Below are 17879 nucleotides of genomic sequence, written 5' to 3' on the forward strand. Positions count from 1 at the left end.
CGCCCGGGCTGGTGAGTGCCAGTCGGCACCGATCCTCTGTGCCGGAATCTCTCTGCTTTGCCCTCCGCACCCCTGTTGCTGTGCTCTCCTCCGAGGCTCCGAAGTTTCCCCCCTCCACCACCCGCAGTCTCTGCCCACGAAGGGGCTTCCTAGTGTGTGGAAACCTTTCCTCCTTCACGGCTCCCTCCCACTGGTGCAGGTCCCATCCCTATCCTTTTGTCTCTGTTTATTGTTTTTTCTTTTGCCCTACCCAGGTACGTGGGGACTTTCTTGCCTTTTGGGAGGTCTGAGGCCTTCTGCCAGCATTCAGTAGGTGTTCTGTAGGAGTTGTTCCACGTGTAGGTGTATTTCTGGTGTATCTGTGGGGAGGAAGGTGATCTCCGTGTCTTACTCTTCCGCCATCTTCCCCTCCCACCCAAAAATATGATTTTTAATGCCTAAAGTATTCCATTATATAGCTATAACACATTATTTATCCACTCCCCTATTCAGCATTTTGTTGCTCCCAATTTTTTTCTATTATAAAAAAGGCTGTGATAAACAATGACTCTGTCCACATCTCTTAATTTATTGCCCTAAATTTTAGAATCTGAATTACCTTAATGAGGTTTTCACAAGTATCAGTGATAGTGTGTCACTATCACACATAATACAATGCTAGGCACACAGCAGACATTCAATAATTGGTAGCAGCTGGACTTCCCTGGTGGCACAGTGATTAAGAATCTGCCTGCCAGTGCAGGGGACACGGGTTCAATCCCTGGTCCAGGAAGGTCCCACATGCCACGGAGCAACTGAGCCCGTGCACCACACCTACTGAGCCTGTGCTCTAGACCCCAGGAGCCACAACTACTGAAGCCCGTGCACCCAGAGCCCATGCTCCGCAACAAGAGAAGCCACCGCAATGAGAAGCCTGCGCACTGCAACAGTAGCCCCTCACTCGCTGCAACCAGAGAAAGCCTGCACGCAGCCACAAAGACCCAACACAGCCAATAAATAAATAAGTAAGTAAGTAAGATTGCTGTCTCTCAAAAACCACTAAAAAATAATTTGTAGCAATAAATAGGAAATCAAGTCCCTAAGTGGACAGACCTGTTCTGTCAGAGCTGAGAGTTAGGAGAGACGTGTTCCGTTTCACCAGGGGATGATGTAGGCGGACAGTTGGGGTAAGCAGATGAGAAGGGATGCGGTGGTGGGTTTTGCTCCCAGAATTAGACCAGCCTGTCAATACCTGAAATGAAATAATTCTCCATTTTGAGCCCAATATAACCTCAGATGTGGTCCCCCTTAGGCCCCAGAGACCCACTGTGAGCACACTTATTAGCTTAATCACGTGGGGAGGGAGACTCTGAACGACATTGATCACACTCTTGATTCAGATCCTTCAGGTAGCCGGAAACTGTGATCAGAGAGCAAACAACATAAATCATTGTGTTCTCAAAGATTATTTATTAGCTATTCTCACTCACAGTGGAAAAAAATAAAATAAATGAAATAAAATAAGATGAAAATCCAACAACACTTCTTTTCCGAGGACCCCAGGTGGATTATACAAAATGGACCAATAGAGGCTTCGTGTTTGTAGCTCACTTACAGGAGAACCCATTAAAGCAGAAATCAAGTAATGATAGCCTAATTTCTTGTAAGGTATAGGGTCTGACCTGGTGCAATGAAGTCACACGGATGATTCTTCCAAATAAAGAGACTAGAATGCTTATAAGTCTAAGAGCGACACCCCTTCCAAGCTGCACGGTTACACTAGGGCACTGCTGGGCTCCTCTTTGGAATGAGTCTTCCCAATCCAGACAATTCCATCACCTGTCCTTGCGGGTGGCCAATCTCTCTGATGGCAGATTTGATTTCAGAGCAGAGTCTGGTCACCTGGAGCTGGATCAGATGAATAAGGGATAATGAGGTTCTGTGATGCAGTTGGGAGGTAAATGCTGTGAAGGTTAAAATAATGAGACCAGTTTTCTTACGTGGGCCACAGGTGCTGTCGAGGGCCCTCCCCAAAGAGGTGGGATCTTTACATCTCCACCAGGCACCACGACCATTGTGAGACTAACCACACAGCCTCCTAGGACGTGCGTGTGGAAGGCCAGCATTCCTTTGGATGCTTAAACTCTGGGCTGGTTGTTAAAACCCTGGCTCATGCATTTAGAGCTCGCTGGGAGCTATAGCAGTACTGTTTGCTCTGTCTTGCCTGTCGATTTAAAATAAGTTTATATTTGGTCTAAGAAAGCCCAGTTCTTAAAAGGATTTCCGTTCTTTGGGGGCTGAAGGCAAGAGGCACCGTTTTGTTTTTCTTCCTTCTTTTCAAATGCTTGCTTCCTAGCCCACCGGAAGAGGTCTATGTGTTTGTCCTTCATGACGCCTGGTCCTTGGAGGCAGAGGGTCCAGAGCACCAGTGGGGGCAAAGGGTCCAGTCGTCATTGGATGGCTTCAGGACAGCGATGCGTGCTGGGAGAGCTGCAGCACCTGATCACAAGGACGTCCTTGCCGTGTCTCTCTAGGAGTTCAGACACTGCCCCAGGCCTGTCCGAGAGGCGCCCCTCTCCTTCCCCAGATCGGGCGAGGAGGCGCCTAGGCCTCGGGGATAGGGGTGTTGCAGTTCCCATGGTAGATCCTGACGTGGCCCTCACACCGGAAGTAGGCATCGAAGACGTCGCTGTAGCCATGGTCCCTCCACCAGGTGCAAAGCTGCCGGTTCCAGGTACAGTCCAGCACGTGGAAGAGCTCAGGGTGCTCCATGCCGATCATGGTGAAGAAGTCCTGGTCCCCGAGGTGACCCCGGAAGTGGTACTTGTCGGCCAGCTGCTGCACCTGTGCTGGCTCCAGCAGGCGGCCGTACAGTGGGGACTGGCGCATGGCCTCCAGGTTGAGCAGCATCACCCCGCTGTTGAAGCCGGGGAGCCCCTCAGGGGGAGGGCCCCCGACCCGGGTCTTGGGGTTCTCATGACGGAACTGCCAGAATGTGTGCCTGGGAAGGGGAAAGAGAACAGATTTAGCCTGACACGTGTGTATGTGTGGGAACAGTCTGCCAGTCCTGTTCCTCTGGGTCCTCACAACCACCCAGGAGGGAGGTTCCATTTTCACTCGTTCTACAGCTACAAGGACTGAGACATTCTGAGGCTCAGAATCTGTATCACACTGCCAGCAAGAGGCAGAGCTGGTCTGAGTCTCCCAAGTCCAAGCCTCACGTTCTTCCCACCACCCTCAGGATGACATCAACATCTCCATCAATCACATCTGTACAGACTTCGTGAGCACCAGGCACTACATCCTCTGAGACGTGTGTTCTCAGAGGCAATATGTCACCTCACGCCTGAGGAAACTGCACAGAGAGGTTCAGAGACTTCCCCAAAGTCACACAATCAGCAAATAGCACAAGCAGGGACTCAACCCAGGCATCCGGCTCCAGCGTCCACTTCTGAGGTTAGTAACAATCTAGGTGGAACTTTCCACCCCCTTGTTTTTGTCTGTGATCTTGAAAAGGAAAGGAGAGAGAAAAGTTGGGAAACAGTTCTGAATGGTGATCAGGTAAAGACATAGGGAGCTAAACACAGGCTGAATCAAAATCATTTTTTTGCTTCAGAACAAGTCTCATTCATTAAAACCCCATGCCTAGCATTTCTGAAACAGCCCAGGTCCACCCGTGGGTCAAGTGAAAGTGGCTATGGGACAGCCAAGTAGAATTATAGCAATTTTAGAGAGCAGGTCCACTCAATTTCAGTTTCTCTCTCTAGAAATCTGCTCTAAGTCCACTGGATGTTAGAGCCAAGGGGCCCCTCCTAGGTCCTTTATCCAAATGTTTCCATCTGGAGACAGGAAGTCAGATCCAGAAACCTCCCTGTGGGTGACAAGGTTAGAGCATGAGCCACTCTGTTCTCTAGCCTCTTTAACAGCAAGTTCCTGCACAGAATGGTCACAGGAAGGGGCAAAGAGAGACCCAGGCTCCATTCCTGCAGAGATGCCATCACAGCACAGGGGCCTTCGACCTGGAGGAAGGAGGAAAGACAGAGGACCCTCTGTTGTGGGCAAGGGCAGGAGTGGGCTGGGGCGTGTCCTGCATCAGGCTCCATCCCACCTGTTTTACCAGCTTTGCCTCTTCCCTAGAGTCCGTAGGATGGGGATGCAGCACAGCAAAACCAGCTCTGCCCCCAGCCTGGAAATGCCACCCTCTGGCCTCCCCCAGAGCAGCTTCCTGACCAGCGACAGGGAGGAGCTGTGCAGTGAAGTGGGCAGTGCAAGGGAAAGAAAACCAGAGGCCTGACCCGGGGTGGGCCACCCTGATGCATTTTCCAGTTCAACACATTTCTCCAGGTCTGGGAATAGAGAAAGCGTCCTTGAGGTCTCGCATATCACAAGGGGGCCGAGAGTTTGCTCCTGGCCAGGGTAAAGCATTCCATTTGGACATTCTTACAAGTGGAATACACAGGTTCATTGTCTGAATTTCACCATAATTGGACTGTGAGTTGAACAGAGCTCTGGTGCCTACTTGGTGATAACAACCCTGGCAAAAATAAGCTTCCAAAGCAAACAGAGATGCTAGATCTTTCTAGCCACTAAAGCCTGCAGTGATGGGATCATAGCAGGGTTAGAATGTCGTTTGACAACTGTTAGTTCATTTTACCATATTTCTTCCAAATAGTCAATTTCAGGAACAGGTTGCAAACCAGCTAACATTCTACCAAATAGACCTGGGCTAGCACGGCATGGTAGAGGAGGGATCCTCAAACCAGGCGAGGTTTTCTTTTTTTTTTTTTTCCACTATTCTAGTTGGAAATTTTATTACCCCACTCTCAGTAACTGATAGAGCAACTAGACAAAGGATGTGGAAGATCTGAACAAAGCTATCAACCAACTTGACCTAGTCGACATCTGTGGAACTCTCTACTCAACAGCAGCACAACACACATTCTTTTCTCCTGCAAATGGAACATTCACCAAGATAGACCATATGCTGGAGGACAAAACAAGTCTCAGTACGTTGAAAAAAGTTAAAAATCATATAAAGAATGCTCCCTAACCAAAATGGAACGGCACTTGAAATAAACTAGATAGAGAAAATTTCTAAATATTTAGAAATTAAGCAACACACCTTTAAAACAATCCACTGGCCAAAGAAGAAATCATAAGGAAAATCAAAGTATTGCAAATTGAATGAATAGTCATGTACCCTTTCATTTTCAAAAGCAGGTGACCAGCTGTCCCATGTCCTGAGAAACTGTCCTAGTCTCAGGCAAACCAGGACGGTTGGTCATCCATTGAAATGTTTGGGTTCAGACTACAAGTTATGTGTCACCTTAGGTACAGGGCTTCTCTCTCCCGCTATCTTTTTTTTTTTTAAGGGGAGGGTTGTTCTATTGCCAAAGCACGGGATTCATTCTCCAGAGAGGAGAGACCCGGGGGAAAGGAGAAGATGGCAGCGAAGAGGCAGAGTCGGTGCTCGTGGAGCCCCTGGACACCTCATGCCCCATCAAGCCCACCGGTCCTTCTGTACTTCCCCCACGGTCTGTCCTCCCCTCCCAGAGGACGGGCGGGGGAACGTGGCACGGGCTGGTGGTGGGGGCGCGGCGGTCACGTCTGTGAGGTCCCCCAGCACTGCCATCGCCTCTGCCTCAGGAACCATGAAGTGACGATAAGGACTGAGGAAAAGGTCAGTGCAGCTCAGGCTACATGGCCTTCGATGTCATCTGGCACCAGGGGCAGGAAGAGGTCAGGACAGTTGCCGGCTGCCGAGAAAAAACCTGCTGCTTCTCTGAGCCCTGGATCCACTGCTGCCAGGTCTATTTTGGGGGAGAGGAACAGGGACTCACGAGAGGGTGCTCAGATGTCTGAGAAAGGTTCAGAAGGGTTTCGACCCTTGAGCAAGCTGGGAGCAGAGGGGCCATCGGCAGCCCCGGGACGCCCTTACCAACCTCAGCAGGGAAGCTCCCCCAGATCTTCTTGTCTACACAAGAGTGACCTGGCACCGAACTTGCTGGGCTCTGGAGGGCAGGGCCAGAGGCAGAGAGGTAGTAGGTGGAATCCTTCCAGGCAGAGACCATAACCTAGGTGGCTCTTTGGGAACATGCTGCCTAGGACCACTGCTTAATCAAGACATAAGAGGCATTTTATAACAAAGAGCCAGAAAGAACCAGGTCTGGGACATCAGTACATTATGATTTGTAAGGAGAAGCAAGGGAGGGAAAGGAAATTGGAAATGCAAGCTGCCTGGGGTGTCTGAAGCAGAAACACAGCCTGAAAATGAACCAACGATTCTCTAAGTACAAAATTACTGCCGTTATTTAAAGTGTTCCTACTACCCCAAGACGCACCCAGAAAAACCGAGCAGCCGCTTAGGGGAATGGTGGGTTTCTCGGGCTTCCACGGCAGCTGGTCCTTGTGGAGGAGCTGTGCTAGCCTTGGGGTAGAGGGTGATAGAGGGACGTGGAAGGGATGAGAACTCACGTAAGGGGCTCTGATCCCACATGGAGCAGCCTAACGGGGCGGGGTCCCCACTTCCACAGCCGCGGCAGCACGTGCGGGCTGCAAAGCCCTCTTACAATTCTCTGCCTCACTCCTCTCCCAGCCGTGCAGGGACATTGTTGCCTGCATTTTAACAGAGGGAACAGAGGCCCTCGGTTGTGAGGGGCAGGGCCCCGACTCGGATCCAGGGCCTCTGACCTCCAAGGTCCCTTTAGTCTTTGACTACTTCAGATTCCACCACAGGCTAATGTTCCAAGGAGCAGCACTTGGATTTCAATATCATTTCTGACTTTGGTTGGCAGACCCCAAGGCCACGGGTGCTGGGGACCAGGCCATCGGGTGATGCAGCCGCTGCTGGCTTGGAGGGTGGTGGTCAGAGAGCACCCCAGACCCTTGCCTTCCTCACGGGGCCTGGGCTGACCATGTATATTCACAGGGCACTGCCAGTAGCATGTGCTGAGGCTGCAGGAAACGTCTGTATGAATGAAGGAATCCGATTCTGAGAGCTTCCAGAAGTTTCTCAGATTAACCTCCATGGCCACAGCCCAGCCATGTGGTGCTGCCTAATTGTTTCATTTGGGCCTGTGTGGAGTCTTGTTCCCGCCCCCATGGTCACCTGGAGACCCACACTAGAGGGCATAAGGTTTCTTCCCCCTTAGAAATAAACTTAACTGTAAAACGAGGCCTAATGCAGATGGTCCATTGTAAATACCAAGTCCTTCCAGAAGTCGACGAGGCTTGCTGGGAGAGCACAAGTGAGGAGCCTTCAAGCACATTCTACTAGTTATGGGTGATGCATTTTCTAATTTTTTTATATCGAATACATCCTAATTAATAATCATAAAAAGGACTATTAGAAGCTAGTGGACTAGTTCTAGTGAGGAAAACCCATCCTTACAGGAAGGGGTGTTTGAAGTATTATAGTTTTGAAAAAGCAGAGCCATCTCCTCCCTCAGGTCTTTTCTCTGATGATCATTGCTAAGGTCACTCCAACAAGTCTCTCAACCAGAGGCCCTGGCTGAGAACCTAAAGCTCACGTTCTCCAGAAAAGGACTCACGTTGCCGTGAATCGTCCCTTCCTCCTCCCCACACACCACCCCAAATCACAGACTCTTTTGCCTCCCTGTTTCTTCATGATTTTTTTCTCCTGGGTTGGCCTTTCTCAGCTCCTAAGGCTCAGTTTTCTACTTTCACTTCCAAGAGGGGAGAAGCAAAGATGGGAACACACACTGGGCCCGGGCAGTCTGCACAACACCCCTCAGGAAGGTTCTGGAAGCCTGTGCCGACTCAGGTTGAGTTCAAGCCGTAGGTGCTCAGGCTGAGAAGGCCCTGTTGTAGGTCTGGGATTCACAAGGACGGCCTCACACGTGGCACATCTCACCATGGCTCACCCCTTGAGTGTGCCTCAGAGTCAAGGGCAAAGTCTCTAAGGAGCAAGGGAGGCCGGCCTCTACCCGGGGAAAGCTCGCCATCTAATCAGCAAAGACTGGAATCAGGAAACACTACTTCCCTCATGCCCGTGCTTGTGTACCAGGCCCAATCAGCTCTTGTCTGACTTGGAAGGGACCCTGCTTTCCAGTCATCCGAGAGGAAAGGCCAGGAATGAAGAGCCATGCTCAGAGGCAGCCCAGCGTTCCACCCAGCCCCGGTCCTGCAAGGTGACGGGACAGTTCTAGGGGATGGTTTCACAGCAGTGGCACTGTCTCTCCATCCTGCCTTGGGCTGAGGCTGAGGTTCTGCGGGACGGGCGCTGACCCTTCATTCTCTAGGGGAACCACTGTCTTGTGGTATCAAACTGGAGAGGGCGTGGACCGCGTGGGGCTGTGGGCCCCGCGAAGCTTTAAACTGCCTGTTGCCCTAGGGCATTTCTTACCACCGAGAGTCACACAGCTGACCCTTGTTAGGATCTCCTGCTGGCAAGGCCTGAAGCAGGGAGGTCTCTGACTCCACTGGTCAGAGAGGGTAAGAAATGTTCCCAAAGTCACACAGGTTATCAGTGGTAGGACTGACAGGGGCCCCTCATCGGCACTGGTCAGTCAGCAGAGAGATGCCCAGAAGTCCACTCTCCCGTGTCTCCTAGTTCTTCATGAGATGAACAGGTACAACAGAGAGCACACTGAACTGAGATCAATTGCCCATCACTCAGCTATTTAACAGACCCAACCCATACGGAGGTGAGTGGAACATCCCTGCCCTCAGGAAACAGGCAGTGCAGCAAGGAGCTGAGACCTGGGTGTGAACACACCAGCGGTGGTGGTCCTGGGGTGGGGCTGGGGGTGCTGCGCCTGGACCCTGGATGCCTGGGCTAGGGACCAGCGGGGTGAGCCCCTGAGCCTCTCAGGGCCTTGGTTTGCTCAGCGATCACGTAGGGATGGGGATGAGACACCCCTTAGGGCCGTCCTGGACTCCAGGAGCAAACACATGCCAGACCCTGCCCAGCACCAGGCCCCTAGGAGTGGTCGTGGCTGTCACCATGGGTGCTCAGCCACGGAAGGCAGACGCCCTTCCTGCCCAGACTCTTCTCAGGGTGTGGTGGTATCTCAGGGACCAGCCCTCGTCCACCAGCCAGGCGTCTGCAGGTTTTTGTTTAGACACGGCTTCCTGCTCCAGGGAGTCTGGAATGACTGTGTGTCTCGTTACCAAAGCAGCACCGGCTATGATGTGTCCACCTCTGTGGGACTCTAAAACCTGGCAGAGCATTGGAATCATGGAGCGTGAACACCCCTGCTGGCAAGGCTCTGACCTGCTGCAGGACAGCTCTCCTAACGCCCCCAGTCCTCCTTTGCTCTGGAGCCCTATGGGCGGCTTCAGTGGACCTGAGGCCTCCCCTGGCACAGCACCACCAGGGCACCAGCCGCTCCCCTGTGCCCTCAGGAGGGGTGGGATGCCCCTTCCTAAAGCATCCATCCCCATCCCTGGCCCTCCTGTCGTTCCCCGGCCCGCCGGCCGGACGTCTTGGCTTTCCTCCCACACCTGCTGTCCTAGAGCTGCGAACAGGTGGGTGGGGCTGGGGAACCCATCACCACTCAATCTGACAAATGGCTCTAGAGCACTGAGGTGCCGGCACTGGGCTGGGCCCTGGAGGGCTGCATGGCAAGGAACTGGGGGAGGCACAAGGGACAGAGATGATGGAGGAAGAGGCATTGCAGGGTTTAGCCAGGCAGACGGAGCTCGGAGGGGCTTCAGGCCTAGGCTACTACAGGGGTGGCGGAGCTGCCAACAGCACGGCGGAGCTGCCAACAGCACGGCGGGGCTGGGAGGATGCAGAGGGGAGTGACCCCGTTCAGTCTCGAACGGATGCCCAGCAGGGAGCTGGACACAGGTGTGTCACAAGCGCAGTGCAAAGCAGGCAGGACAGAATTCTGGAGAGTGCTGACATTTAGGGAATGGAGGATGAGGAGTGAGGACACAGGTAGGACCTCTGAGCAGCCGAGCCACCTGTCCCCCACACTGACGCGGGCCGTGGGGCCCTCAATTTGCTGTGGGACCCCCTGAGGAGCTGCACCGACCTCCAGCTGGACCTGCAGGCCCACTGTGTGCACTTTAACCCTGCATGCCCCAGCCCTGTGTCCCAGGTGCCCGAAGTGCCCCCAGCCTTCCTCCTTCACCTTCATCCCCATCCAATCCAGTGGGCCTCCAGGCCTTCTCTCCCCAGGTGCTGCCCTCCAAATCCTCTTACTGACAGCAACTGCCCATTCTCTGCCTCCCATTTGAACAAACACAGATCAGGACAGAATGACACCCCAGACAGCACTAAGTATCTCCAGCCCTCCCTCCCCAAGTAGAAACCAATCCTGCTGCCACTCCCCCAGACTGCAGGGATGCACACTGCCTCCCCGGACACACCCTTCCAGAGCTGTCCCCCCACTATGCACCGCAGCCACACCACCAGTCTAGCTGCCTCCTCGCCTCCCTGCTCGTCACCTCTCCCCACCACCCATACCCTCTTCTTCTCTGCTCCATCCCTAGGGCACCCTCAATAATTTCAACAGCCTTGATAAGAGCTTCACCTTGGCCTTAGGGTTCTTCAAGCCCTAACTGAGGTAGCCACTTGGCTCCCCCTTCTGTGCACCTTGCCACCAGAAGGCACTCTCCTCCAGATTTAATGTGATTCTTATCAAATTACCCATGACTTTTTTTCCACAGAATTAGAACAAGCAATCCTAAAATTTATATGAAACCATAAAAGACACAGAACTGCCAAAGCAATTCTCAGGAAAAAGAACAAAGCAGGAGGCATAAGACTCCCAGACTTCAGACAATACTACAAAGCTCCAGTAATCAAAACAGCATGGTACTGGCACAAAAACAGACATATGGATCAATGGAACAGAATAGAGAGCCCAGAAATAAACTCACACACCTATGGTCAATTAGTCTTCGACAAGGGTGGCAAGAATATACAATGGAAAAAAACCCAGTCTCTTCAACAAGTAGTGTTGGGATAGTTGGACAGCCGGATGTAAATCAATGAAGTTAGAACACACCCTCACACCATGCACAAAAATAAACTCAAAATGGCGTAAAGAATTATAAGACATGACACCATACAATTCTTAGAAGAGTACACAGGCAAAACATTCTCTGACATAATCATACCAATGTTTTCTTAGGTCAGTCTCCCAAGGCAACAGAAATAAAAGCAAAAACAAACAAATGGGACCTAATCAAACTTACAAGCTTTTGTACAGCAAAGGAAACCATAAACAAAATGAAAAGAGAACCTATGGACTGGGAGAAAATATTTGCAAGCGATGTAACCAACAAGGGCTTAATTTCCAAAATACAGAAACAGCTCATACAACTCAACAGAGAAACAAACAACCCAATCAAAAAATGGGCACAAGACCCAGACAGACATTTCTCCAAAGAAGACATACAGATGGCCAACAGGCACATGGAAAGATGCTCAACGTAGCTAATTATTAGATAAATGCCAATAAAAAAACAATAAGGTATCACCTCATACCGGTCAGAATGGCCATCATTAAAAAATCTACAAATAACAAATGCTAGAGAGGGTATGGAGAAAAGGGAACCCTCCCACACTGCTGGTGGGAATGTAAGTAGGTGCAGCCACTATGGAAAACAGTATGGAGGTTCCTCAAAAAACTAAAAATAGAGTTGCCATATGATCCAGCAATTCCACTCCTGGGTATACATCCAGACAAAACTATAGTTCAAAAAGATACATGCACCTCTATGTTCACAGCAGCACTATTCACAACAGCCAAGACATGGAAACAACCTAAATGTCCATCAACAGATGAATGGATAAAGATGTGGCACATATATACAATGGAATACTACTTAGCCATAAAAAAGAATGAAATCATGCCATTTGCAGAAACATGGGTGGACAGAGATGATCATACTAAGTGAAGTCAGAAAGAGAAAGACATACCATATGCTATCACTTACGTGTGGAATCTAAAATCTGACACAAACGAATTTATCTATGAAACAGAAATAGACTCACAGACATAGAGAACAGACTTCTTGTTGCCAAGGGGGAGGAGGAGATGGGGAGAGATGGACTGGGCGTTTGGGATTAGCAAACGCAAACTATTATACATAGGATGGATAAAACAACAAGGTCCTACAGTATAGCACAGGGAACTATATTCAACTACTGTATAACACAGGGAACTATTCAATACCCTGTGATAGACCATAATGGAAAAGAATATGAAAAAGAATGTATATATATGTATAACTGAATCATTTTGCTGTGCAGCATTAATTAACACGTCACTGTTTTATCAACTATACTTAATAAAATTAAAAAAAAAGGCACTCTCCTCCAGGGACAGGGAGCTGAGATAGATCCCCTCTGACCACATACCCATGGAAGCTGCCAGTCGGCCCCTTGGGAGTCTCTGGGGCCCACCTCTCCTTATTTTCTAGATTGTCAGTCTTTCCTGGCTCCCCTGGTCCCCGCCCCCACAGTCTGAACTGCCCCCCAGCACCTCACCACATGCCTGGAACGTGACAGTGTTGAAAGCCGTGGAGAATGAAGACCCAGAAATGCTGCAGGAGGTGCCCGAGACCTTTGAGAGGTGAGTGATGGAGCCTAAGAGGCCAGACACTTGGCCCTGGGGACACAAGAGCAGGGGGAGCAGAGGCAGGGCAGGCAGATACACTAGCAGCAAAGAGAGGGCAGAGGGAAGCGTATTTACAGAGAGGGAAGCGTATTTACAGAGAGGGAAGCGAAGCCACATGTCAAGGGAAAGGGATGCGTGTGCCAGACTGAAGAGAAAGGAAACAGGATGAATGGCAGGGTAGCACTTGGAGGAACGATAATCATGATAATGGCTAATGTTTAGTGAGTACTACGTGCCAGGCCGCTTTAAGTTCTCATTTAACGTTTGTAACAAACCCATGAGGTAAGAACTATTATCTCCATTTTAGAGATAAGTGTGAAAGGAAGATATAAAACATTTGCCCAAGGTCAGAGTTTGCCAGGAAGAGGGAAATCCTGGGACGCATCTGAGCCTGAAGGAGGGACAGAAGTAAGAAGGTGCAGTGGCTCTGAGGTGGGAGCAAGGGATATTTTAAAAGCTCATTTTTGGTCAACTCTAAATCTTGGGAAGGTAAGAGGTGAAGTCATCTCAGGAGATAGAGGAGCTGGGGTGCAAGAAGGGCCCGAGAAAGAGAAATCGTCTATGAGGGCCCCTCGGAAATGCAATAAAGAATCAATAAAAGATGAATGAAAGAATTTGCTGGAGTAGCGAGGGCGTGAGGAAGCTCTGGATTGATAACCAGGGTATGCCTTATTCACCTTTATGTCTTGAGAGCCTAGCACGGGCATTTGATTCCCAGCACACCCGTGAGAACTGCTAAGTTTCAAATGAATGGATGGATGAATGGATTAAAGAATGAATGAACAAAAGAATAAGGGACTGTAAGATCAGATAGCAGAAATTTAAAAGAGGAGAATGTTGATGAAGGTGGTGGAACAAAAGTTCAGAAAGGCAGTTGGGAGACAGTGCGCCCTGGACCCTGTGAGCTGGGGCCATGCGGGTCTTCATCCGGGGGAGCCAGGTCTCCTCCAGGGTGAGGACAGAGAAGGCAAGGGAGAAAAGGTGGTCCCATGAGCTCTGGAATCCACACCTGTGATGAGATGCGGGTGTGACAAAGGTGAGCCATGAAGAGCTGCAGATGGTAACCTGACCCAGTGGTGCCCACAGCCCTGTGGACAGTGCCCTTCCCAGCGCTGGCTCTGGAAGAGCCCCTAGCTTCCAAGTAGCGGGGCTTGTACATCACTTCTAGGGAGCAGCTCAAATCTGGTGTGAGCCCTGGGACCAACCAGGAGACTGCAGGGCCTGCAGCCAGCGGGCTGGGTTGGTCACAACCCACGTGCAGGGGGCCCCAGCTCAGCTCCACAATCCTGCCCTTTCCCAGAAGTCGGGCTGAGGGAGGGACTTTCATCAGGGTGAAGACAAAGCCAGAGAGAGTCACCTTCAGAATTGGCTCACTGCTCCCAACAGCCCCGTGGCACTAGGGGACACGGGAGAGAAGTGCCCAGGACACATGCTGGGTGTTTTCCGGGGCAGTCAGCAGAGCGTAGGCGTGTGCAGTAAGGGTGATGGGGAGGACCACGGGTGGAATTTAACCTTGTGCCCGAATTAAGCGCAACACCAGTCCAGCCCGGTGTCCTTCACCCTGGTGTGGCTGAGCCGGGCACAAAGGCAACCGAGCTCCAGGAAAATGTGTTACTTCCCAAGCCCAGAAGCAGTCTGTGAGCTGTCCCACTTCATCTCAGCTGACCTCTGCCTGCCCCTGCTCGCTGTCCCACACACTGTGGCATGGGTCTCGGCCAAGGGTAAAACAAGTGATCGGCATGTTGACACAGACACTGGGGATCTCCTCTCACCTGTCAGGCACACGGCAAGGCACCGTGGGGGGACAGCGACGGGCCAGACACAGGCCCTGCCCCACGGGAGCCTATCACGGGCAACAGCACTTCTCAGATGTCACCATGCCAGGGACTCACCTGAGATCTTGTTAAAATGCAGATTCTCATTCAGATGCTGCATTTCTGACAAGCTCCCAGGTAATGCTGATGCTGCTGGCCCGACGATCATACTCAGAGGGGAAAAAAGAGGTATTTTTAATAATCTTATAAAGAAATGAAAACCACATGAGTAGCAGTGATATTTTATCATGAAAATGGCCATGAAGTAGGTGGCTCGGCCACTTGCAAATTTTTATGCTAATATTTGCTGAGCCTTCTCACGTTGCACAGTCCTGGGGGCGCTGCTGGGGAGATCCTTCCTGGAAGCAGGGCGCTTATGGTGCCAGGAGGGAGGGCCCAGGTCTGCCGCCTTCCATCCCCAGGGATTAGCAGTCAGTCTGGGGTGGAGGGGGAGGCAGGTATGTATTAGCTGTCCACTGACTTGAAAAAAAGTGCCGGTGCGTGACGGGGTTAAGAGGTTCTGAGGCAGACAGTCTGCGTTCAAATCCTGGTGCTTTGCTCACTACCCTGCACAAGGTGCTAAAGTGCTTTGTGCTTCAGTCGTCCCGTATGGAAACAGGGTTGTTGTGAGGATTTTATGAGATAACGCAGGTAAAACAATCCCATCAGATGAGATGATGGAAGCCAAAGACACACGTCACCTTTAGTGGGAAGCAGTGTGGATTCTCTGTGGCTCTGTTCCCACCCCTGCCCCATTGAGATGACCCCTGGGGTCTCTCCTCCAGTTTCCCCAGCACCAGAGACCTCTGTCCTCATCAACTCCTTCTCACCCATATCTCTAAGTCTTCAGTAAATGTCTGTTCAGACCAAGCGCTGCACCTGAGATAATGAGGAGGAGGAAGAGGAGTTGCCATCACTCGTGCAGCCCTTACTCAGCTTTACATACATTCTCTCAATCCCTCACGACAACATCTATGGTCAGTAAGGATGAGGAAGTGAAGGCTCAGAGAGGTTAAGCAATGTGCTTATGGTCACACAGCCCTCTCGCGAGGCTAAGCCCAGAGGTGAGGCTGCGGGGCAGGAGGAAGTGCCCTCCCTGCTCAGTGTTGCGCTCCCAGAGGGGCCCATGAAGTTGTGGAGCCTACAGGGTGGGCTCTCAATCTCCTGTGCTCTCACCAAGTTCAGAGCTGGAGTGAGAAAGAACTCAGAGAATGGATTCTCAGGGGAGGTCTGGGTGGTGGAGCAGAAGACAGGATAGGGGATTCCACACACCAAGACTGGGGGTGGGGTCTGAATTTCATCAGACCAGTTCCAACCGTGGAGCAGGCTATGTAAGGGTAGAGGGATAGCAGGAGTGAGCCAGCGTGCTCCCTGCCCCAGGTGCACTTAGAGGCAGGAAGCCTGGTTTCAGTCGTGGCTCTGGCCCTGGAACCAAAATCCCGTAGGTGAAAAAACCTATAGAGATCACCCAGGAACACAGAGAGTGGAAGCAACTTGCACAAGATCCCCCAGCTGAGACGTAACAGCTCACATGCCCGGGCACCACAAAGCTGCCTGAGGGCCCTCCCACACCAGCAAGATGGCAGCCTCAGCTTTTGTCTCATGCTTCTCCAGATTCTGACCAAGGAAAACCACACACTTTTTTAGGGTCATAGGACATCAGTTGTTTCCCTAAAATACTTAGGTCAGCCCTTGCTGCCTGTTCTTCACTTGCCGTCATCTAGTAAGTTTAACCACCCAAGGATGCTCTCTGCAAACCCCCCACCCCTGCACACAATCCCAGGACCCCATCAGCCATCGGAACCCAACCGCAGGGACCCATCCCAGGGGCCTAGAGTGTGCAGGGCACTGAGGACACAAAGGTGAATCACACAATGACATCTGTCCCGCAGGAACCACTTAGGATGGGACAAGTAGTCACCACACTGGGGATGGCTCACCTTGGCTCTGGGCAGGGAAGTCTCTCTGGCAATGCCGGAGACAGGCATCCTGCCAGCCAAAGGAGCTCAGGGTAAGAAAGGGAGGCCACAGAGGCAGCCACTCCCAAATTCTCTCAAAACACTGAAACCCTCCAGAGTCCATGCTTCATCTGTGTGGCCGCAATGTCTTCATGTGGACAAAGGGCCATCCCCATGAGACTTAAATTATTCAAGCATTCTGAATCCTCCTGCATGAGGTCAAGTAGGCAAAGAAACTACTGTCACTTGGAAGTTCAGGTTGAGGACAAAAGGAGGCTCAGTGGGGTCCCTGCAGGATGGTTCAGAGAAGGGGTGTGTGCTCTGGAGAGAGAATATCTAGGTTTGCCCCCAAGGCTCCACCCCTTTCCAGCCTCTCTGCAAGGGACAGTGACTTGGGACCAGTGTCAGAGAGTCCCATCCCCAGCCCTGGCCCCGCAGTGAAGTCAGAGAGAAAGGGAGCAGGCGTTCACCTCCCTGTGCCCCTCACATCCCAAGAGCCCTGCCCTGCCTGTGGGCTGTGGTGGGCGTTTATGAGCCACCATCTGTGTATGGTGACAAGCTGACAGAGTCCAGGATGGATGAAGGGAGACCACCCCCATCCTGGGCTCATTCTGACCATTCCCCCAGCGGCTGGCCCAGTTTAGTTCATGCTCTGGGGCCCCTGAGAGCCTCATCCTTTGCGGGTGGTGATGGCACAACCAACGTGCTCAGCACAGGAAAGAGGCCCTGGATGGCGGGCTGGGCCAGCCTCCTCCTTCACCCCGGGGCTGGCCCAGAGGCAGCCATGCCTTCACCTCTGCCTTCTGTGCTGTGTGGGCCTCCTGCAACTCCGTGGTGGCCCAGATGCAGAAAGACTCTGGGGCTCTTTAAGCCTCTTCTCACGCAAGGGCAGCATGGGGGCCGTGTGCAGGGCGGGGTGGAGCGGCAGCATTAGAGGTCATCTGTAAAGAGCACACCTGAGCCACACAGGCCTGGCCTCCAGCCCACCCAAACACCCAGCTTGTTCCTGGCCTGCCAGCGTCCCCTCACGGCTGGCTGCCTTCTGTGGCCCGAAGCCCCGCGGCTTGGCCCTCCACTGCGCTGTCTTCTCTGTTTCCTTTCTTTTAAAGAAGGAAAGAAGAAGAAATTCCACAAAACAAGCTGTCCTCCTGACAGGCCAGCTCAGATCGCAGTTGAGCTAGGCTGAATCAAAGAGCAACGTTACCAGGGGGTTATCAGAACTGTCTGGCTCAGAAAATAAACAACTCCTCAAAGATGGCCTGGAATCTCGGCAGCTCCCTGTGCATGGGTTGCTGGGACTGAGGCCCCTCCCGGTCTCTAAACATGCCAGGGGGTCCAGCAGAGACCGCAGACCTGCAGTTCCATTCAACAAGCACAGGGATTCAGAGCAGGGGCTGTGGAGTCAGGCCTGGGCTGCAGTCTCAGGGCTGCCCCTTCCCAGAGGTAGGGCCTCCAGCCAGTTACTTAACTCTCTTGAGTGTGGTCATCTGTAAACTTGAGAGAATGAGATCTCTTTGAGGCTTAAGTGGAAG

The 17879-nt window shown here is 51.8% G+C and overlaps 1 protein-coding gene across 1 annotated transcript in view; it reads right to left on the reverse strand.

Moving 5' to 3' along the window:
- Positions 1–1432: 1432 nt before the first annotated feature.
- Positions 1433–17879, reverse strand: part of XXYLT1 (xyloside xylosyltransferase 1) — a 191047-nt gene continuing 174600 nt past the window's right edge. The window contains exon 4 of the mRNA XM_024752142.1: positions 1433–2980. Coding sequence (XP_024607910.1) covers positions 2584–2980 — 397 coding nt within the window. The 3' untranslated portion in view covers positions 1433–2583. The remainder of the gene's footprint in view (positions 2981–17879) is intronic.

This window comes from Neophocaena asiaeorientalis, unplaced genomic scaffold (genome assembly GCF_003031525.2).
Source record: "Neophocaena asiaeorientalis asiaeorientalis breed wild unplaced genomic scaffold, Neophocaena_asiaeorientalis_V1.1 scaffold293, whole genome shotgun sequence".
In the NCBI taxonomy this organism is placed as follows: domain Eukaryota; kingdom Metazoa; phylum Chordata; class Mammalia; order Artiodactyla; family Phocoenidae; genus Neophocaena; species Neophocaena asiaeorientalis.